Source organism: Panthera tigris, chromosome F3 (assembly GCF_018350195.1).
Source record: "Panthera tigris isolate Pti1 chromosome F3, P.tigris_Pti1_mat1.1, whole genome shotgun sequence".
NCBI classification, from domain to species: Eukaryota; Metazoa; Chordata; class Mammalia; order Carnivora; family Felidae; genus Panthera; species Panthera tigris.
Genome location: NC_056678.1, coordinates 48,937,969 through 48,962,468, shown reverse-complemented (window position 1 = coordinate 48,962,468; position 24,500 = coordinate 48,937,969). Strand labels below are relative to the sequence as shown.

The 24,500-nt window shown below is 34.6% G+C and overlaps 1 protein-coding gene across 1 annotated transcript; it reads left to right on the top strand.

Annotated features, from left to right (window-relative positions):
• The first annotated feature begins 364 nt into the window (after positions 1-364).
• On the top strand, positions 365-23,674 carry RGS21 (regulator of G protein signaling 21). The gene is made up of 4 exons (XM_007072829.1): positions 365-375; positions 4,787-4,863; positions 9,086-9,252; positions 23,471-23,674. The coding sequence occupies exons 1-4, from the start codon at positions 365-367 to the stop codon at positions 23,672-23,674; spliced, it is 459 nt and encodes a 152-aa protein (XP_007072891.1).
• The last annotated feature ends 826 nt before the right edge of the window (positions 23,675-24,500 follow it).

The following is a 24,500-nucleotide window of genomic DNA, read 5'->3' as shown; positions in this document are numbered from 1 at the left end:
TTTTCTGAGTTGATTTAACCTCCTATGAACAATAGTTGTCTTGTAAATGGATGTATATGAATTTTAGGAACCAAACTTTCAAATGGAATTTATTTCAGTTATGCCACAGACTCAGAGAAATGTCACATTTATTCAATGAGTTATTTGTTACTTAGAAGTTTAAGTGTTTTGACCAGTGAAAAGTTAACAACAAAATGAAAAGAGCTGAGCATAGCATGATTTAAAGAATGCCAATTTGTAACCCAGGGGATAGGTATTTGCATACTAATTGTAATGTTCCTGCTGTCACATTACCTTCAGCTTGAAGATCAGTCAGAAAGAGAAATTCGACATCATCTGTGACAGTCAGACAGTGGAACGAAAAATGCCAGTGAAGTGAGTTGCCTTTTAAAGCTATTTTTATCTCAGAAGAGGTACAAATGAAACACTTGAGCCTTCATTAGTCTCGATGTTTTGTTTCCTTCATTTCTGATAAATATGCTAATTGTTGTCTTTCTTACTGATTGATTTTCTTCCCCTTTCTCTATTGATTTCTTCTTCTTTTCTAAAATATGTCAACAGCTCATGACTTGCTTTTGCAGTTAGTTCTTTATATTTGCTAATATAAAGCAAGGTTATAAAGGGAGAAAAACCGGTGAGCTTTCTTTATGTGAAGCTTTTCAAAATAATGAAATGTTAAGAGTTCGAGACATAGATATGTCTGATCCTTGCAAAAATTATTCATTATTGCAATATTTATTGAGAAATTTGAAAACAGATATTAAGTGCTGGGTAAGGAAGCAGCTGTCACTTCCTAGAGCACATGGACCCCTTGCTTGAATTTCCCATTCTCCAGCACACTGCTAATTGAGTGTGAACAGCTAAGTTGTTGGATTCCACATTTTTTAATGCAATACAACTGGTTCTAGCTGGCACAATTAGCAAGATAACTGGTAGCTTTCACGCAGTTCCCATCTGGCCTGGCTCTTCTCCGGACACATAATATGGGGACTGCTGGCCTTGATGGTGTTCGCTTAATGAAGGAAACAGAAAGGAAATCAGCCAAAACCCCATGAAACACTAAGTGCAATTTTGGCTCCAGATACATGGTGAATTTTCATGGCAAATCATACACATACAAAAAGTTACTCTGATTATGCATCACAGTTATTCAGGAAATGCACACACTCAGACAGTCAGACAAAAGCTCTGTTCGAGTTAAAACTAAAATCAAAACAAAATTTAAAAACAGAGAGAAATAGCAGAGAGGCACATTGTCCATTTTTTCAAGGTAACACGTGTCAAGTAAAATTTAACCAAGTTAGTACATTTTTAAATTAGCCACCTTCTTTTTTTCACCAATTTGAATTCGCTAGTTTCTTTCTTAACATTTATATAGTTGCATTTTTTAAAACATAAAACATAATTCTCACGTCTAACATGAGAAATGTCCTATTTTCATTTGATAACGTGTGACATTTAAGAATCTGTCTTCTGAAAAGTTTCTATTGAGTCCGCAATTACTGCAATTCAGCTATTATTTAGAGGAAATATTTGTGTGAAATGCAATAAACTCTATCAGAGAAAATGCAATTTCAAATTATTTATTATAAATGTTCCAAAACATGAACAAAGTACACGCATATGCATATTGACCTATTCATTCAAGGAAGAAGTGTAAAAAGAGTTTGGGTCATAAGGAGATATACCTGTGCTTGAATTCTAACTGCCTATTAGTATATGCAAGGTATTGCGCCAGTCATTAGCATCTCTGAGGCTCTTTATTCATTTGTAACATAGGATTAAAACACATTGTCATTTATAAGATTAAATAAGGTAAAGTATATGACATGCTGAACACCATGTGGTATAGATTGCAAACACTCAATACATTGTTGTACATTTTGATGCTACTAAAAATATTGTCTTTCAGCTTATTCATATATAACAATAACTTACTCTTCCACAGAATTATAAATATACAATCAACCCGGAAGTTAAAATTTTAAACAGAAAATTAAGAACATTATTTCTTTAAATAGTTGCATTTCACCTAGCTTCTGAAAAGTAAATACTGTGTTACCACCAACCCTCCCATCATATCAGGTAGTCAAAATTGAACCTTTCAAGTCAAACTTGAAATAGGTTAGAAAATTGTGAGCTGAGAGCATTCCAGGAATTATCACACACCTGCAGAGGTATTCTTTCAGAGAGCTGAAAGGCAAATTTACCTTTTATAATAATGCAGCATTTGGTGGACCATAAATAATACTAGAATATCCCAGTATCTCTAATTCTGTTACCTATAACATTCTCTATCTGTAGAAAATTATATTCTAGTATATCTCTTTAACTCAAAACATTACATTTTTTCTCTTGTCCTTGGTATCACACCATTTGCAGACTTTGTTTTCTTCTTTTGTTTTTACTGTTTTCCTACACTAATGAAGATAACTAGAATAGCTACCATTTACTTCAATACTTCCATTCCTAAAACTCCTTTACTTCTGATAAGGTCTTCACTGAACATTCCTTTTGCTTTCAGTGTATGCAAAATCTGGCTCTCCCTAAATGACATGACTTGCCTTGATGACTTCAGAATGGATTTTGTCCATTTTCTCCAATTTCACATCTCTTAGGGATGGGAGTGAGGTCTGTAGTCTGTCGCTTCCCAGTGATGCTTTCGCACCATGTCTCCTCTTCCTTCCACCATTACACGCTTTGATGCTAATGCCATTCAACTATAACTTTCAATAATCGTCTTATCACTGTCATCTACCAGCATCTTGAAAGCCATTGCGCTGCCCCCACTGAAGGTTTTAATACCCGCCACTATTTGGGGTTTGGTCATTCCTTCATTATTTGTTTCTATGTTCAACAAACATTTTTTTGACCAGACATACTGTTCTTGGTGGTGGAAAATAACAATATTTCATCAGAGAACCTACACAATGGGGGAAGTGTATTTTCATCCCTGAATGCTTTTTGCCTAGTGGTTTTTTCTCAGTGGTTTTTTTTCTCAGTGGTTTTTGTTTGTTTGTTTGTTTGTTTTTGTGTGTGTGTGTATGTGTGCTTTTTTTTTTTTTTTTTTGGTAGCTGTTCCTCATTCAAAGCGGGTGTACTGTGCAGCCAAGCTTTGTCTTAAAACTCCTCACTGCCCTGTTCACTTACATGTATTCCACTCATGGAAAGTAGGCTTTTTAAAAATAATCTGTTAACCACTAAATATCAGTCTTCAAATAGATATATTTTTAGACGTGTGCACATTAGGAGACCATGTGATGATTTTAGCACTATTTGGTAGAATTCTTACAAGATCTAATATGTGAGTCATATGAATTATCACATAAGCTTGTTAGAGTAACAGGTTTTATAGTGCACAAAAGCTCTTCAATGTAGATTTAAATCTAAGTTTCAGTCCCATTCTCCATTAATGAAAAATAGAAATTGAACAACTAAATTTTTTAAGTGTCCATTTAAATGAAAACCCACAATTTCAAAATGGTTTCACAGAAAATCTTGTGTCCCTAAGATTTAATAAATCAAGGGAGAAAGAAAAATCATCTGTCTACCACCAGCAAAGAAATCTCAGACAGGAAATGTAAGTAATGGAAGATAGTAAAATGAATTCCCAGTCACAGAGCCCTCTCTATGCACCCTCTAATGAGGACAGCCATTATTATCTGAAAATACAACCACATCTGCAACCACAGAAGAAAGCACACTCAATCCCAACACAAATAATAAAAATGGCAGCAAATTATAGGAAGTAATAGATATAAAAGCATAGAGATCACTTCACAAAGCGTATTCAAGATTAGTCACCTTAACATGCAAATGTAAAATTTATAAGAATTACTAGAAATGAGACTCTATTTTATTATCAATTGTTTTAATAAAAACTTTCAAAAATTAGCCCATGCATTTCCATAAGTAGGTCATTTGCACATCACAGCTACATGATCTAAGTTTTTTTTCTGGGTAGCAGATGCTTTCTATGGTTGGGAGCTTATCTCATCAGGATCTTAGTTTATTAAGGGGAATAATGCATGATATATTTGCATCTCAGAAAATTTATATCTTAAACCTGATTTACTATTTCTACATCATATCCCCAAAAGTATACCTTCTTCAGAAGACTTAAGTCTATAAATTTTTTGACTTCCTTGGAAAAGATATTACTCTGTCCTGACAGATACCTAGATTTAAATAAATCATCCCAGAATGGGAAGCATACCAGTCTTAGGAGAAATAAGGTCTGTCTCAGAGTGGGGTAAAATCTTCTCAAAATACTATAAATAAATACTTTCAAGATCATCACATGTTAGAAATTCTTAACTGAAATTTTCTTTTACTTTTTTGATATACACAATTATGACATGGATAATTTTATATATTGTGAAAACTCAGAAAATAGTTCACTTATCACTACTGCTATCATGAAAACTTTTCAGAAATAGACTAGAGTAATGCCATGTAAATTAACAATTAATATATTTATAGTTGAGAAAAACTCAATATACTTCATAGAACCATGAGCAATATCTCCTTTGCACCTTTATTAGAATATAAGAATTTACAAATATTAATAACATTTAAGCATTAATAAGTAATTTGCTGATATCAAATTATATACCACTTTATGTTGCTATTGCTGTCCACTATGAAAAACATTAAATAATTTTTGCTTACCTTTTGCAGTTTGATTAATGGTGCTTTTAAATTACATAACTCAACAAATACACATATCTCACATATTACTGTAGGTTATAGAAGAAAAAGATCACAATGCTATTGTCAAGGGTAGATGTTGTTTCTACAGGTCACCAACAACAGAAACAATGGCGTGGTCTGAAAATATGGACACACTTTTAACCAATCAAGGTAAGATACAGCTAAGTTTAAAAATATAATGATTAAAAGTAAATCATTAAATTCTGAACATTGTAGTCATCATAAAATATGAGTTTGATCAATATTTGAAGTATAAGATTTCCAACAGTCTCACAAATTTAGGTCTCAAACCTAAATGGAATTAGGTTGGACTTAAAATAAGACAAGATTATAGAAACTCAAAACGTTAACACAAAAAGAAAATCCCAAATAGGAAGTGAGAAATTTGTCATTTTTTTGTACTCATTATCATTTGATGTATGTATAATGACTGTTCTTGCTACAAGTTGAAAAAAATACACAAACTATTGAAAAGTTGAAAATTGAAATAAATGACTTGCTTTTTCATGTCTTGGAAGCTAAAAAAACTTTTTAAAGTATTTATTCCAACTGATATTCTAATTTCTAGTGAAAACAAAAACATATTTAAATGTATTAATATGTACCTGTGTGGATGTTTATATTTATATTTAATACGGCTCAATAAGGCAATTTGGGCCAATTATAAATAAAATACCCTAGAATTTGATTCAAAGTAATCATTTGGAACTTCTGTTTCTCTTATAGATAATTTTGCTTTGCAGCAGTTCTATTGCATACAGGAAAAAGAAATGGCACTACAGAGACATATATTTTAAAATATTTAAAATTTAGTATTGTTGGTACTAATCAGATGGAATTTCCACTTTAAATTTGTTAAGTAAATATCAGAATATTAGAAAAGTTTTTTTTTAACGTTTATTCGTTTTTGAGAGACAGAGAGAGACAGACCATGAATGGGGGAAGGGCAGAAACAGAGGGAGACAGAATCCGAAGCAGGATCCAGGCTCTGAGCTGTCAGCACAGAGCCCCGACAGTGGACTCGAACTCACCAGTTGTGAGATCATGACCTGAGCCGAAGTCAGATGCTTAACCGACTGAGCCACCCAGCCGTCCCTAGAAAAGTTTAAAACATAATAAAGTTCGCTGAATTTTTCATAGTTGCTTATTCATATATAAAATTGGATTGGATTAAACAAAATTATTCTGATTTTATGATTCTTAAATAACTAATTCCTAAAGCATAGACATAAAAGAATCCACGTTGCTCCTAGAATCCAATTAAGAACATATACCAAAGACATCAAAGATATGGAATTACATTTTTATAAGTTTTGAACGGCGTGTTTCTTTTCTACTTAAGTGTATAACCAGTGGGACAGATCAGGTTTACAAAAAGCCTTAAGAAAGTATCTCTGCAGGTGGTGATCCGGCTGGCTCCAGAGAAGGGGAGATTCAGGGGCCAACACCACAGAACAGAGGCATAGAAGATGTTGAGCTGAAGGCAAATGCTTTCCTCAACATATCTCCTGATCTTTTTTATTTCGTGCCCACATAGAGTAGAAGACACACAGATTCATTTGAGTAGCTGTTGGTTTTTGCTTTTTGTAATCCCAAAAACAGCTTACAAAAAGAAAATGCTTCTTAATGCTTTAAACAGCTAAATGATTTCACCAAATTATCTAGTTATTTTGTCATCTTGGGGATATGTCTTACAGGTACCACACATAGGCTCTCAGATAGGTTTCAACACCTATTGTTTATTCCATTTGTCTAACCAGTAGCCATTCCAATTTGTAGAGAGTGCTCTCAGATGATATCATTTTAATCATATGTAGCATATTATTCCAAAGTCACATGACATTTTTTGATCGTTCATATTGTATACATAGAATAGAAGCAGAGTTCAGTAAAATAGTGTGTTCAAGACAAGGATAGCTAACTCGTTTTAGCTGTTTATTCTGTTCCATTGTGCCCTAAACCTAGTGATGGCAGGGGGAGAGAAGCCGATAATTGCTCTCAGAGTGGTCCTTCGTTAAAATGGTAGGATGTGAGAAAATAGTAAGTTTCTTGATCTCTAACTTCCCATCTCTCTAAGATGCATTTAGATAATTCTCACTGGGAGGAAGCCTCATATACCTTAACGACACACATATAAAATATTGCCAGACAGGAATCTACATTCTTCCCGTATCCTTAAAGTATACTTCATTCTCTATATAAAATAGATTTTAGCATCAATTCTGTTTTGACCCCTCAAATTCATCATTGTTTGGACAAAACTCATGGAAATTTTAATTGACTGTTACTAAGAGGATTTTTATAACCTAAATTTGTGTCACAGAAGCTTCTTGGATGTATTTTTAAATGCAATAAATGTGCAGTTAATTGAATTTTTTATAGTGATCACATATTAACGACATCCACACTCTCCAATATTTCTACTGAGAATTTTAATTGGTACCTGATAACCTTTTGCCATGACTTGTTATTTCAACGCTATTTCAAATAATAAAAAAATGGTTAAATCTATTTTTAATCCAGTGTTTTTAGACATTTTAATCTTGCTCCCTTGAAGCCTTTCCCATTTTCTTTCACTAAACCATTTTGCTTCGTACCTGCAGCAACCTACAAACAACTGACTTTGGCTTCTTTTTCATAAACTATCTCTAACATTTTCTTTTTCACTAGTTAATTTTCCCTTTCCCCTGATTCTCCACAAGCTTATTAGTCCCAGCTTTGGAACTTGAAGGATCAGGTCTCTAAGCACACAGTCAGGGAAGAGCTGCTTTGAGGACAAGCTTGGGGACCCTCGTGGCACATGGAAGAGAAAGCCACCAACGTACCCTCCCAGAGACAAGATCCCTCCCAGAGGCAAAAGCACTGATGTATATTTTCCTCCTCAGAGAGATCCATAGTCTCATTTATAAACAACTACCAACCTCAGAAGGGTACACTCTATGAAACCGCATAATGTGAACTCAAGGTACTGGCTTAGTCCACCCACTGCGGGAATCTGATAATGACTTTTCTTACCTGCTAACAAAAAGCACACTCCTAACCATTCTCATCACTAAACAATTTAGCAAGAATTACCTTCTTGAATGAGCTCTATATATGCCAAAGAAGAATATTTCAGGGCATATTTTGATGAAAAAATAAAGAAAAGAACAGTTTAAACAGGTGGTCATAAACTCAAATATCTATGAGAACAAGGAATAACACATGTGTAAATTTGACTGAAAGTAAAATGATGGGGAGAGACAAGGCATATGGGAATCATAGGCTGCAAGCTCTAGCTGTTGTTATTAAATTCAAAGGAAATAGCATATACTAATCAAGGCAAAGTAAACAGCCTGCAAGTATGTGGGCCTATTTGCAGCCCCTGGTCTAAAGTTTCTGAACAAATCCATGCTCAGGAGAATACATGGGAGCAGGAGAAAAACACCATGAACAGGCTATGTTACAGTAGGTGCCATGAGGGAGATTGGAGGGACATCAGTGTTTTGTTTAAGGTAACATTGGGGAAAAGCCCATTTATTTGCCTCATTGACTTATAATTGCCTATCGCCACATCAAGAGGAAAAGCATTCACTCCAAGTATTTTGCCCATTATTTTCCTGGGTTAGAGATTAGAATTGGCCAATATATTCATCCAAAATTAATAAATGCCAGTCCTTCCTTCTTTGCTTTGAGCCCAAACCCACACAATCTAATCCCTTAGCATCAAATTGTGCTTCCTCACCAACTCAAGGTAACAAAGATATTCTTACTTGAAATTGCTTTTAACATCATTAGCTTCATTTGGGCTTAGTGCATTGGGTGTAGAAAGCTAAAGCCTATGCAGTTTCCCATAAAGTAACTGCTATCAAGACTTTACCCTACGGGTGCCCGGGTGGCTCTCTCAGTTGAGCGTCCAACTTTGGTTCAGGTTATGATCTCATGGTTTGTGAGTCAAGCCCCGTGTTGGGTTCTGTGCTGACAGCTCGGAGCCTGAAGCCTGCTTTGGATTCTGTGTCTCCCTCTCTATCTGTCCTCCCCTGCTCTCTCTCTCTCTCTCAAAAATAAATAAACATTAAAAAAAAAGACTTTCCCCTAAACGCAACTCCTAGACATTTCAGATCTAGAAAGAAAAGTACAGGTTTTCTTTGTTAGTGGAGCTAATTGTTAGTGGAGCTAATTGGATACATAAAGACAAGACTATTTTATGTTTATGATTACTGATCAAAAATAAGGTTTCTACACTTAAAGACAAAAACATAAGTATATATAGAAGGATGATAAACATTTGCCACTGAATACTAAGTAAATGCTCATATCATACAACGTATTCATATTGGTTATGTATACTGCACTGAATGTTTCTTAAATTTTTCTCTTTTGTATTTTACAGCTGGTCTAGATGCTTTTCGAACATTTCTAAAATCAGAGTTTAGTGAAGAAAATGTTGAGTTCTGGCTTGCCTGTGAAGACTTCAAAAAAACAGAAAGTGCAGAAAAGATGGCTTCTAAAGCCAAGATGATTTATTCTGAATTCATTGAAGCTGATGCCCCTAAAGAGGTGAGTAGAATATTCTAGAATAGTGAATATTCATCTCCTAGCAAATCTGCTCCCAATTATAAGACACTAAATCTATCTAAAGGGAAATCAAATTGTCGCTATGTATTCAAATTGAAAATGTCTGTAAACTCCAATAGAAGTGTCTTAAGATGATCCTATCTTTCACTGATTCAGCAAATATTTTTCAACACCTGTTATGTGCCAGGTTTTGTTTCTTTGACCAAAACTTTGACCAGAAGTTTTGTTTCTTTAGCACGACATTCATACTCTTGAAAAATAGTATTTATTGTCTTAAGTTAAATTGCTCTAAAGTTAATCCTACAGAAATGCTATTTAAATGTGTTGTTGCATTTCAAGCTCACTTTGGTTTTTCCTGTTGTAAATCATGGTAGTCAACATGGAATAGAATTCTAGAGTAGAATAATTTATTTAACAAATTAAGAATAATATGTGGGGGGAATACAGCTACTAACCAACATTATGAATCTTCATTTTTAGTAGTTTGGATGTCCACATTATGGCATGTAATGTCTTATTTTTCAAAAGAAGTGTTTGCTTACCTTTATTTCTTTAATGGCAAAAATGAGCCAAAGGTGTGAGGCATTGTTTTATGTGATCAGGACCCACCTGCGCTGCTTTAAGGTCAGGAAAGTAGAAAACGCCTTAGAAAGAAACCTGGAAAGACTGATAATAGCTCCCCAAAAAGTGTTCAATGTGTGTAACACCTCATTTATATTTGATTTCATTTTCAGAACCAAAACTGTGATCATCTTCACATACCCCTTTAACATTTTACTTTAAAGTTTAAGCAATTTATAATTTAAAACCACTTCCGTTCCCCGCTGATGATATCCTGTAAGCAAAGAGTTTTAATGCATAAATAGCAAACAGAAAGCTACACTGCATTACTAGTACCAAATAGAAACTTCTGGTACAAGTCATTTTTCTAATAGAGGTAAAATATCAGTTTCCTCCAAAGGGACAGTTATCATATTTTCTGATCCAAAATTAGGATTCATGGTGTGAGAAGGGTTATTGTACTTATGGGGACAAAGAACAAAATAGGTGAAATGAAAACACTTTTGGAAAGTCCAGGACATAAAGTTGCTGTAGCAGTAGTTCAAGTTTTAATTGGACATTAATTACTGCAGCATACATTGGCTAGTATAACTTTACAGGCATATATATGAGCCACTAAAGCACAGCCTTGAATTCATGGGGTGGTGAAGGCAGGGGGTGGATTTTTAACTGCTGTGGAGCTATTTTAACATTCATTTCCCAGTCACCATCTAAGAATCAATAAATAATTCTGGAAAATTGAAAATATAGTGTATGAGATTTGTCAAGTTGATTAATGTGTCATTCCCTAAAAGGCTTTGAAATCAGCTCTAAAGATATCCTATTTATTGTGATATTGATTTGAAAGCCAGATTTTTTTCTTCTTTATGAATTCATCTAATTAACAGTGATTGTTTTAGAATAACATTCTCAAACATTTGCATGAAAAGTCTTCTAATAAGAAATGCCACCTTTTCATTCAATCTTACAATATATAATAAATTATCAATTTTGACAAAACAGTTTTGTTTTCCTAGTCTTGTCTTCTAAAATAAATTTACACAGTAATAATTTAAACAAACAGCACAGTCATTATTTTAGGATATAAGAATTTTACAGCTTTTTATAATTTGTCCATCTAATTAAATTGGCTAAATAAATATAACTAAATTTATGACTGCTTTTCAAGTAGTAGATTATGTTTTCTCCTTGAAGTGTCTAAAAATGTTTTTATTGAATATGACAAAATTCACTGAAAACAAAGAAATATATATATATATTTGAAATAGTCATTATCTTTCCTATTATTTGCCATTAGTTGTTTCTATTTCAACAAATTATTAAATTTCAATTCCCAAATTACTAAAGGGCATTTGCCTCTTATATTATATACCAATCACAGTCTTCAAGATATTTCCCTGTAGTCCATCAGCTTTAGTTTAATTTTATTACAACTGCGAGTATGTTGAGTCATTAAATCTATTTTTTGAATACCTGTCCACACAGTGAAGTGATGAAACAGAAGATAGTGACTTGTAATAAAACCAGCCAAATATACAAAAAGCAATATAATAATAAAGCCACATTTAAAATTCATTTTAGCACACTGGAAAAGTGATCAAATCTGGAGAGTTAGGGGATGTTTTTTCAGGGTAATTTACACATGAAAAATGTATGTCATGAAAAGAGTAATATCAAGTCAGCATTTGAAGAAAGAATATTTCAGACTGAGGACATGGTGATACAACATGGAGGTACAAAGCTTCCCGGTGTTTTCTAGAAACTGCAAACATTTTGATATTGCTAATGAGAAGTGGGGGGTGAAGTTGGATAGGCAGCAGTAAAGATAAAGAAAAGATGGGAAGTATTCTAGATTTATCTAGTAGGCAGACTTAACAAGATGAGGTGATATATTTGATATGGAAGCTGGAAGACATGATTTTCATAAGTAAAAACAGTTACTTAAGAATGAGATTTATATGAAAATATTCTCCATTTTGTTATACGGTTGTAGTTGTACAAGTGACTCTTACAAAGAATCAAAATTATAACCAATTTCCTTGGTAGCAAACCCTAAAGTAAAGGACAATGGCAAAGTCATCTTATCCGAATGTCTATTAATTCCTGTTTATTTTCTTTTCCACTTCTTGTGTCTTTATTTCCTCATCTATAAAGTTGCTATCATAACTTAACAATTTTTAATTTATGCACTTAGACAATTTACAATTAGATTATACTAAATTTACAATAAACAATCCCTGTCTATAAATTGACATTACTAATGGTTCTCAGTTTCCCAGGCAAAGACAGCACGTTGAACAAAACAGCAAAAAAAATGAACTTCTTGGTCTCTAAGAGAAATGATAATAATTGTAACTGGCCTTTATGCCCTCTCACTTACAGTGTTACAGTTCCTTTGGTTTCTACACTAAAAGAGAGTTAGTGTGATGTAATGGAAAATTGGAAATTTAGAGATACCTAGATCTAATTCAAATCCTGTAATTTTGTGGTAAGCTGCTTTATCTCTCTGAGCCTCAGTTTCCTCATCTAAGAAAGCATTTATAAAACAAGCATGTAACAACCACAGAACACACATGAGAATGATGAATGGGACCACATGTCAATGGTTTACATTATGCAGAACAGCTTTTAAGAAATTGTAATCCCTTTCTTTTTGAAAAAAAAAACAAGTCACATTATAGCCTTATGGGCTATAGTTTCAACCTGAAAACAACCATTATACAAACATGTTAGCAAATCACTAGTTTCAAATAAAAAGTACTACTTATTGAATGGACTATACCTGAATAATTTTAGAAGAAAATGCTGAGGAAAAAAAAAGTATGACCCAAGTATTTTAAGTAAGTGATTTGAAAATGAGAAAATTATTAGACAAGCAATATTTTTAAATTATTTTTAATAATGTTAAAATATTTTCAAGCAATATTTTCTACTTAACACACATTACGTACCTTTAGGTGGTAACGGAAAAGTTCTTAAACTTGTATTCATTCTTCCTTTAATTTGGAAAGAATTTCATAATATTTCATAATATTTGGAAATTTTAAGAAAATAATACTTCGTCTCAAAAGAATGGAAATCTCCAAAAAAAATTCAAATAATATTTTTGTATTAGCTAAGACACTGACATATTTTAAATATTCATGTTATGTCTATATCACTTATATATATTATGTTTATATCATTCCTTTATATTGAAAAGAAAATTGGTCAGGATGGAAAAATATGTGATTAAAGAGAGAAATGTTTATGTCATCATTCTGTGATATTAGAAAATGTTCTAAATCATACAACAGTGGGATGTTTAAAATTATATAAATTCAAAATCCAACTGCATATTATCCTGGATTATTCAATCCAGGAACAAATACATTGGCAGTTTTTTAAGTCAAAGGATATTGGTGTGAGGTACTTAATTGTTAAATGTATTTATTAAATGTGAAGACACCATAATTCATAAGACAAAGCAGGAACTATAGTCATAAAGAAGAAGGTATCTTAATGAGTAGTGTGCAGGACACTTTTTAAAATATCTGTGTCTGGTTTTTGCTTTTATTTTTAAGGCAGTATAATGTTATTTATTGGCATATTTTATTTCACAACAGTAAATGCTTATTCTGTGCCTACTATTCACCCTCATATATGATAAAGTACCTCCATGGAAGAGAAGCTCAGTCTAGGCTGGAGAACAGAATTAACACACACACACACACACACACACACACACACACACATAAGTATAAAGCAATATGTTATGTGAAGCAGGCGGCTTGATAAGGAAATGCAAGAAAATAAAATAGGTTGAAACTATGGTTTGACTCAAAAAAACTTTGAATCTAGTTGGGTTTTTAAAAATGAAATTTATAGAACTAGGAAAAAATAGCAAGGCAACAAATGATTAAGTGCAAAACCAAAAAAAGTCACAGAGGAAACTCTTTGCATTAAACCTAGAAGGATATAATAATTGAATAGTAGTGAGACAAGATATTGAGATAAGGCCTTTATTTTAAGATTAGATTTAAATGGAGTCATGAGCTAAGGAAACAGATACATGAATTATTGGTAGAGAGAAGCCCATGAAAATGGGCATTTAGAAGCACTTCTGGATATAACTGTCTTGCCAATTTTGTATTCTCCATCTTACATTCAAAACTTTTCTTTGCATTTTTAAGTGCCATTTCCCCAGTGTGTTGATGTTTTTGTCCTACCCCACAAGTTGCTGCTTATCAACAGTGCCCCCCCCAACTCTAGAATCATCTCCAGATATAATGAGTTTGCTTATTTATTAATTTCCTAACTTTGGTGCACTAATCACTAAGTGTCTAATACATGTCAGGAATCATGCTGGTGCAGATAAGAAAAAGGAAAGAATCCTTGAACAGGTAAAGCTAACCATTTTGATGGGAGGACTCCAGTTAAAAAATAATTACAATAAGCTTCCATGAGAGTTGCAGTAGGGAAATACAGGTAATGTGGTAGCATGCGTCAGGAAAATCCGATTCTAGGGGGTGATAAAATATATCTCAAAAGAAGTAATTCATGAGCTTTGACCAGTGATGGGAGTATAGAGGGAAATAAAACACAATAGGAGGGAAGAAAGGAAAGGAAGAACAGCGGAGAAAAGGATCAGCCAGTGCCTAGAAGCTAGTCCAGTAGGGAAGGAAGCCTAGTACTGTATGTCGCAGTGCAAACTGGGGTAATTCACCTCCTGGAGCCCAATAATTTCTGCTTCTGAAAATAAAGGGTCTATGAAAAAGAAAGAGAGAGACAGGAGAAAAAGGAGCAAATTGAGGAGGAGGTGGGGTAGGAGGAAGGGAGGAAAACACAGCTAAAGAAACCCATGAGTAACATGTGCACAGTGCTTCTACGTGGACTCTCATCCGATCGTCGTTGTCACTATCTTACGGAGGTATCACAATCATCCACATTGTACGGATGAAAATGAACTGAGCCCTAGAGAAAAAGTAATGAGCCCTGCATCATTAAGATACAACAGACCACGAGGCGAGAGGTCTACAGCCCATGCTTTTAGGTTTCAAATTCCTTTCTTCAGATCTATTTATCTTATATGTTTGCAAAATAGCCCAGAAACCTTGATGTTTATGCTAAAGGCAAAAGTATAAAATTATCTTGGCACATAGAGTCTATCTTCCTTTCTAACAAAAGCTTTATTTCTCTTTAATTTGTATAACTTCTTAAGCTATGAAGCTTAGATTCAAATATGGCATTAAGAGAAAAAAGAGTTGTGGGAGTATTTCTTCCAAATAATTTGCAGTATCATTTCGGGCCTCTGAAAAATTGGTTGCTACATTTCAACTCAAAAAGAAAACAGTCAGGAGTGCCTGGGTGACTCAGTAGGTTAAGGATCCAATTCTTGATTTCGGCTCAGGTCATGATCTCACGGTTTGTGGGATCGAGCCACACATGTGGCTGTGCACTAGGTGTGGAGCCTGCTTAAGATTCTCTCTCTCCCTCTCCCTCTGCTCCTCCCCTACTCACACATGCACGCAAAAGCTCTCTCACTCTCGCTCTCTCTTACAAAAAAAAAGGAAAACAGAAATACTCAGGTGTTTTTTGAACTTCCATGGATCCCTGTGCTACTGAAATTAATCTTGGATTAGTATGTTTGTGCTGTTGAATGAAGCCAGTCAATCTGACTCCCCTGCAGCTGTTCCAGATAGCTTTGCTTATGTATGTCTATTTTTAGCAATCCTTATACATTGTCCATACATATTAAGTACATTATTTTTAGCAATTTGTGCGATTTCATATGTTATGATTTCTTTTGTTTCTTTGCCCAGTTTGAGATGTTAGCATTACCTCCCGATTCGTGTCACTTATTTCTGTCTCTAAAGCCAATAAGAACAAAAGGATAAAGTCTTGTGCAGGGATGAATTCCTTCTAGATGTTACAGGCTTGGCTATTTTCAACTTTAATAGCCCCTTGAGAATATATTTCAGAATATTCGTGTGCCTTTAATGATGCCAAAAATGAAGTAATAGAAGAGGTGTTAGTGGTGATTAAATAGAATTATGTAACCAAAAACATGATTATAGGCGGCTTTAATTTGAATAGTAATTTTTAAGCTCTGTTGTGAATGAGGTCTGAGATGCTGCCTGCTCCGTTTTAGTAAGGTGTTTTACATATGCATGCACACACCCTTTGCATAAGGACAGTCTCCTGCTACACTATACTTTCTAAATGAGGACAAGGCTATCTAATTTGAATGTGAGAACACAATTGAAAACTTTTCATTCAAATTATGTAAAATTATATAAAGCACAGTTTAGGGTCACAGGAAAGCCAAATGGTACACTTTAAAATGTATTCTTCCTGATAAAATAATTTGTTGAAAACCAAAAGAATTTAAAAACCACTGGTGTAGCAAAGAGGAATTTGGCTGGCATGCCTTGTAGTTAACAAAATCACATGGGTACTAAAATATTCTGGATCTTAAGAATAAAATTGTTTTTAAACAACTACCACAAACATCATTCAGAAGGCAGTCATTTTAATGCAATGGATTGCTGTCAATGTCACCAGTGTCAAGGCCTTTTCAAAACTGACAGAATTTAAAAGCCTCTAAATGGTTGTGATGACATCTCAGCTGTCATTCTGGAAGAACCACAATTCTTGTTTTCTGAGATTGACAGTGCAGTGGTCTCAGATATCTAAGATAATTTATAATCTTTTGAAAAATAAGCATATTAAATATTGTATTTCAAGGAGTCCTTGAAACTAAAGAGTATCTTTACAAACACAATGCAAGTAACTATCATATTAGGAAATAATAGATCTCTGTTTATTTCCTCAACTGACACACTGTTCAGCCCAGGCTCTGGACCTACTAGTTTGACTGCTCAGCGAAGTCTAAGCTGCCCTGTAACTCCCAAGCAATTCAGGAGTCCCTCAATACCATACAATTGGAAAGTGTGCATCTTTAGAAGGCCACTTCCTGATGGATCTCACTTTTGGTCTACTCTGAGCTCAACACCTTTTCTGTCTTACTTTTTGATATAGAAATCCATCCATGTATTTTCTGGTAGAACTCAGCCAAAAATCATAGTTGAAATGAATGCAAAGTTGAGGGTATGGTTGACAGACATGCCCCAGAAGTGATTCTTTTAAAGAAATTTATGTCAGAATATATATATTAGGCCCAACATTTTTCACTTCTTCCACCGGTTACTGAAAATTCAAGGCATTTTGAGAAGAAAAGACGTGACAATTTTGATAGCTTAATTCTCACATCTCACCCAAATTGACTTTTCAGGGGGCATTTAACAAAATTAATCACTCTCTCTCTTTTTTTTTTTTTAATTTTTTTAACTTTTATTTATTTTTGAGACAGAGAGAGACAGAGCATGAACTGGGGAGGAGCAGAGAGAGAGGGAGACACAGAATCCGAAACAGGCTCCAGGCTCTGAGCTGTCAGCACAGAGCCCGACGCGGGGCTCGAACTCACAGACCGTGAGATTGTGACCTGAGCCGAAGTCGGACGCCCAACCGACCAAGCCACCCAGGCGCCCCGATCACTCTCTCTTAATTGAAATACTATCTTTAATTGACTTCTAAGACTTGATCTCTTCCCTCCTTACTGACTGCTCTTTAACAATTGCTTTTGCTGTGCAGACCCATAACCCAACATACACTATAATGAGGGAAGGCAATCCTCATTTCTTTTCTTTTTTTAATATAATTTATTGTCAAGTTAACTAACATACAGTTTATACAGTGTGCTCTTGGCTTCAGAGGTAGATTCCCATGTTTCACTGCTTATATACCACACCCAGTGCTCATCCCAACAAGTGCCCACCTCAATGCCCATCAGCCATTTCCCCTTCTGCCCGCCCCCCCGCACCTCCATCAACACTCAGTTTGTTCTTTGTATTTAAGTCTCTTATGGTTGCCTCCCTCTTTGTCTGAAACTACTTTTTTCCAATTCCCTTCCCCCATGGTCTTCTGTTAACTTTCTCAGATTCCACATATGAGTGAAAACATATAATATCTGTCTTTCTCTGACTGACTTACTTTCTGCTTACATTCACTCTGCCAGGAATTTCCTCTAGTTCTATTTCTTTAAAAGAGCAGCTCAAGGGGGCACCTGGGTGGTTCAGTCAGTTAAGGGTCCGACTGGGGCTCAGGTCATGATCCCATGGTTCATGAGTTCAAGCCATACGTCGGGCTCTGTGCTGACAGCTCAGAGCCTGGAGTCTTTTTCATATTCTGCGTCTCCCTCTCACTCGGTGCCCCTCCCCCCACCTCATGTTCTGTCTCTCTCCCTCCCAAAAATAAAAAAATAAATAAAATAAACATTAAAAAAATGTTTAAAGGGCAGCTCAAACTTAACAAATTCAAGTCTGAGTCCTGATTTTGTGTTCAAAACTATCTTCTACTTGAGTCTCCCAATCTTAGTTAATAGCAACTCTGTTCTTCTGTTTGCTCTGGTGAAATAATTGGTAGTCATCCTTGATTCTTCTCTTCCACTCACACCCCATGTCCAATCCATCAACACTTTCTGTCACCTCATTCTTCAGAATATTGTTAAAATCCAGCCATTCTTAAAGATTTTGTCCCTCATCCCAGCTCACTATTCAATCACAAGCTCCACCCATTTACCTTCTAGATATCTTTAAAATATGTGCATGTCCCACTAATTACACAGTTGAATTCACCATCACCGACCACCTGAACTTCTGATATTTTTTTTTCATTTTTCTTCCTTTTAAACACACCCAGCTATCACACCACATGGCAACCAGTGGCATGTTTTTTTGTTGTTGTTGTTGTTTTTCCAAACATGTTTGTACATCACCCCTTTACTTAAAATTCTCCTCCTTGCTCTCAGGTTAAGTAAGAATTCTTTAAAATTTTTTTTTTTTTAACGTTTATTTATTTTTGAGACAGAGAGAGACAGAGCATGAACAGGGGAGGGTCAGAGAGAGGGAGACACAGAATCTGAAACAGGCTCCAGGTTCTGAGCTGTCAGCACAGAGCCCGACGCGGGGCTCAAACTCACGGACCGCGAGATCATGACCTGAGCCGAAGTCGGCCGCTCAACCGACTGAGCCACCCAGGCGCCCCAAGTAAGAATTCTTTAATGAGAACTACAAGGTCCCACATAATCTGGTGCCTTCATGCCTCTCCAGGTTCTTGTCTTTCCTCCTCTCAAACCCCACCAGGCTTCTTCTGGCTTACCCACCCATCTACAATTACCTTTCTTAATCTCTATTCATGACAGTACTTCAAAGATTTGCTTAAAATCTCATTTCCTTTGAACTGCCTTTTCAAAATCTGTCTTCTTGATGGACTTTTCACTTTAATCACCTCTTCAGATCCTTCACACAACTTCTAAGCACCCACTCAATAAAATATTTCAAATAAATAAGTTCTAGGAAAGATTACAAATGAAATGCCTACTTTTTCAAATATTTATTAGTTTTTACCCTCAGAAAAATGGGGATAATAATACTGTATATCTTATAGTAGTGTGCACGTGACATAAGACAGCCATATAAAGACTTAGTATATCGGTACTAATATTTAATAAATAGCAACAATTATTATTTACAGTTAAAATAATCATATTTAAATATCATTATGATTATTTTAGAGATAATGTCAGTGTCCAAATATTTTGCCAGGGATGAAAACAGAGTAATCAAGGAAAACATCTAGGGAGAGAAGACTTCGTATAGATGAAAGAATGCATATTTTGGGAGGCATGCAAACAAAAAGGGAATTAGCAAAATAAATAAGGAAAAGACAACAGATACAAAAAGAGTTAGTTCCATGTCATGAACTATTGAATTCTCTTTGTAGTGACAAATCTGTTTTCTCTGATAATCAGATTGGATACTTAATATTAACAGAAGCCTTTGTACCTAAATCTGTTTAATCAAGAAATCAAATATCTTAAAAACTTTAAATCAAAATAGTGTGTAATGATAAGGAAATTATAGTGACTTTCCTTCTGTGGGTAAGGAAGGCTTCCCAGAGGACATTCAACTTAAGCTAAATCATAAAAGGTAAGGAAAATCTATACAGAATAAAATCGTGGGGGTGAAAGGGATCTTAGATGCTGAAAACAGCACAAATAAGAGCTTTAGGTACAAGAGTTCCTTCAGGAACAGAAAGTAGACCAGTTTTATAGATATTGCTAAGGACAAGTAGGAGATTTTGAAACAGCGCATCGGACTCTGGGTGTGAGGAAGTTCAAATGCCAAGGTAAGATATGTAAAGCTTATGTTACTAAAAATAATGGGTTTTCAGCTGAATATTCATACAATGAAAGTGATATTTTGGTGAAACTGGTGTAGTTATGCTTTCACATGTTCAGGAGGGAAAGAAAAGACATTATAAGAAGAGGTATCAGACTAGAGGTAAATTTCATAATTTAGGAAAGAAATTCCATTATAAAAGACTAAACTGGAGAAATATGAGTGAAAAGGACCATTACAAAATTACAAAAGAAAAGGCAAATGAGGGGGAAAAATAGAGAGAGATGAGAGAAAGAAGAAATGTCAGAGATGACTCCTATGTTTTGAGCTTGAAGCACTTGGAGGAAAATAATGACATTTATACAAACATGTGGGTGTGATGTTTTGTCACTGACATTAAGCTGAATTGCCAAGACAGAGTCTCTTAAGACTACTAATTATCTCCTGGGATTAGTATATCTGCTCATCACTCAGCTATCATAGCTGATGTTGGCAGCTCCTTGGTAGGAAAACAGACAAGTCAGAAAAATAAGAGAGGTAAGTCAGAAGAACAATTTTAACCTATTTTAATAAATAACATTAATTATTGGTATTATGCTGAAGTGGAATAGTTTTCTTCAAAATTTAAACACGATTTTTAACAGATATAGAAACTTTTTTTTTTACTTTATTTATTCAGTACATATTTATTGAGTCCTTACATGGCTCAAGGCATAGAGAGGGATGCACAAAATGTAAATATAGCCTAAGTGACATAGGGTGGATAGTACTTGAATGTAGCCTTACAGACATAGAAGATGGTGAAAGGAGTGACTCTCAGCTAGACTAGGATGGTACGAAATAAAGTGTTCGTAGGCAGGAAAATATAAGGAATTTGAAAGGAAGTGTCCAGCTTGGTAGAAACACAGGGCACACCTAGAGGAGAAAACATTGCATCAGGTAGGACTATGTTGTAAAGTCCATGAATGCCAAAATCAAGGCTTTGGAGTTTTCAAATAGGAAATGGGGAGTTACTGCAAGTGTTCAGGTCTGATGAAAATAAGAATAAGCCAGCACTGTGTACCAGGCACGCGCCAGCCCTGCCGTCAGTGAAAACTCACCCAATGAATGAATGCCTCAGTGAGCCGAATTGCTATATTTACTATTATGGGGGATACAAAGTTAAACAAATTGCAGATGATGCCATTAAACGATTAACAGCATGGCTAAGGGAGGGAACAGGCAATATTTATCCTCATATCCCCACAACACAAGATAGGATTGATGAAACAGAATACCCTAGATGTTTAAAAACCACTGCAAGAGCTTGACGTCGGCCACTATTTACTGATCCCCACTATGAGGCAGGCGGTACACTAGGTTCATGACATGGCATCATGCCACTTCCCTCCTCAGAACTCTTCAGGGTCTTCCTAGTGCTTCTAGCAGAAAAATAAGAACTCTTTACACTTCACATAAGCCCTACAAGACTCCTGGGCAACTCTCATTACAGGAACTTCCTTTGTCACACTCTATACTCCAGCCATCCAGGCATAGCAGCTTTTCAGAACATAACAAATTCTTGCATCAGGGACTTTGCTTTCATTGTTTTTTTTTTCTGCCAGAAATGTTTTGCCCCAGATCCTTAGAAGACTCGCTTCTTCTCATCATTCAAGTTTAAATCTAAAATAATGCTATTTATTTAGTTGTTGGTTATCTTTTCCCAAGTATAGAAAGCATTTTTACATAATAGATACTCATAAATATTTGTGAAATCAGTGAATATATGGATCATTTCGTTTCATTCCTTGTAACAACTCAGTTAAGAACTATCTAGCTTAAACATGAGGAAGTAGAGCTCAGAAATACTAAAATAACTCCCCTCTGGTCACCAAGGTTCTAAGTGTTAGAACACAGATGAGAAAATTATCCCAAAGTCTTTCCACTGTCCTGTACCATCTTCCTGTATAACGAAGAAGAAATTGATTCCAGGTTTTGAGGTCTTCAGCAAGTTGCAGCATTGAACCTGAGACTTTGATGGATGATGGCAAAGGATGATCAGAGAAATAAAAGTGCAGATGTGGGATCACTGAGTAGCTGACGTCTCTCAACAAAGAACATCTGTGAACAAATAGTGGCCTTTTCATGATTCTTTTCAAATTAAAAGTTTTTCTTCTTTTTTTCTTCCTGGAACAACAATATTAAAATATTTTGATATTACTTATCTCATTTAGTCCTTGAAACAGTTTAAGATAGATGCTATTCCTATTCCCTTTTATACCATGGAAATCGAAGATTAAAAGAAATGATAGAACTTACTTCATTCATATGAATAGCAAGTAAGTAGCTGAGGAAAGGTTTGATTATAGGTATGTCCTCCTCTTTTAACCTCCATTTAATAAGCAAAAATTATCATTTATAGTCTTTCTTTTACCAGACCCCCAAATTATGGCATTTTTGTAATCTCTTCCATTTTGCCAAGAGATACTTTAACTCTATTCAACTAATATTTATTGATTTCTTATTATATGGTAGATATTCTGCTAAAGACCAGAAAATAGAAAGATGAATAAGACAGATACAGCACCTGCCTTTCATGTTTTTAAATCTATGATTCAAATCTCTTTTGCACTTCATGAATATTTTCCATTTAAATTAGAAAACTTGGATATGAAATTTTCTGCTTCACAGAATATACCCTGGAATTTGTGTAGAGTTGGACAACTATCTTGACAAGAAGGTTTGGGGCATTTTACAAATTTTCAGATGAATGGTGTGCCTACTATAATAGATCTCTATTAGATCTTGCTGGGAATACTCATGTATAGTAATGTTATGGGGACAGGGATACACACACACACACACACACACACACACACGCATACACATACAGATCTATTCTGTGGAAGGCATGGGAGTCAATGAAGAGGGGGATATTATTTGCTTTATTTTGGTAAACAAAAAGAAACACAAATCAGAATGAAAAGCAATGATGTGTGGGAAAACAACAAGGGGAAGTATGAAAATGAGGATGGGTTGGTAGAAGCCAATCTAGTAAGTTCTATTTATTGTTCTGTCTATGGAGAGTACATTGTAAGTATTAGGGTCAAAGTACTAAGGGAAAAGGATTTGCAGGAAAAGAAATTTAAAAACATGAAATATCTTGTTTGATTTTTCACCGTCCCATTTTTGTTTATAATCTCAAAATAAGGCTTTATCTGTGTTCTCTGTCAATGCCAACCCTCTCAACCTAGGAAATATAATTAAACCAAACATGTGTTCTACACTACAGAAAATAAATGTATGACCTTTCTGCTGTTTTGCATCAGATTAACTTTGTGTTTAGAAAAGAAATTATATAATATGTGCATCTACCATCTGTATAAACCATGTATTCCTTGATTAAACTAATGTAATGATATGCAAACTTATTTCCACAGATCAACATTGACTTCAGTACCAGGGACCTCATCTCAAAGAATATTGCAGAACCAACTCTCAAATGTTTTGATGAGGCTCAGAAGTTAATCTATAGTCTTATGGCCAAGGATTCTTTTCCTCGATTTCTAAAGTCAGAGATTTATAAGAAACTGGTAAATGGCAAGCAAGTTGGAAATCATAAAAAATGGTTTCCTTTTTTGTAAAAAAAGTTAATGATAAATCAGTAATGAAGTTAAAATTTGGGGAGAAACAAATGACAGGAGAGATCAACCTTTAATCGCTATACTCAAGGCTAAAATGTTTTAAATACACAAAAACAATATAAGTTTCTTTTAGGGTTTAGAAAACATTTTTTTTACTCCAGAAGAATACTTTTTTTAATATGTAAAGCTTGAATTTTTAAGTCATTTGTTTAGAATTATTCATTTTATCAGGTACTTAAAAATCTCCTACCGGGAGAATAAAAAGGAGTTAATAGAGATGTAATATACTCTTAAATCATAAGTGAATATTCTCATGACATTATGAATTCAAGAACTATATATCTTTGTGTTGCTGAGTGTAAGCTTGTTTAGCAATGTAATAAATTCCATTTACATTATTCAAAACCTTCTGTAAAAAGAGAAATTCTGAACCAAAACACAACCCTCCATTTAGTGCATTCAACTATTTCCTTTCAATCAAGATTTGCCACATAACAATGTGGTGATTACCTAAACTACTATGGCTGTTAGATTAATTAAAAAGAAAACTGCAAGAATGTGTGCATATATAGATAATAACACCATGGATCTAACTTTGTCAAAATATATCAATTGGTTCAATTCAATGGCAGCATATAGGCATATGTGTAGAAAAGGTCTTCAGGGCACAAAGGACTGATTTTCTTAGATTTATAAGGACATAAGGAAAGAGGATGAATAAAATGGATGAATGGACAGATAAGTCCTTATAGAATGAACTGCATAGTAGTAACTGTGCCACAAAATAAAAAAAAAAAATATATATATATATGTATATTAGGGACTT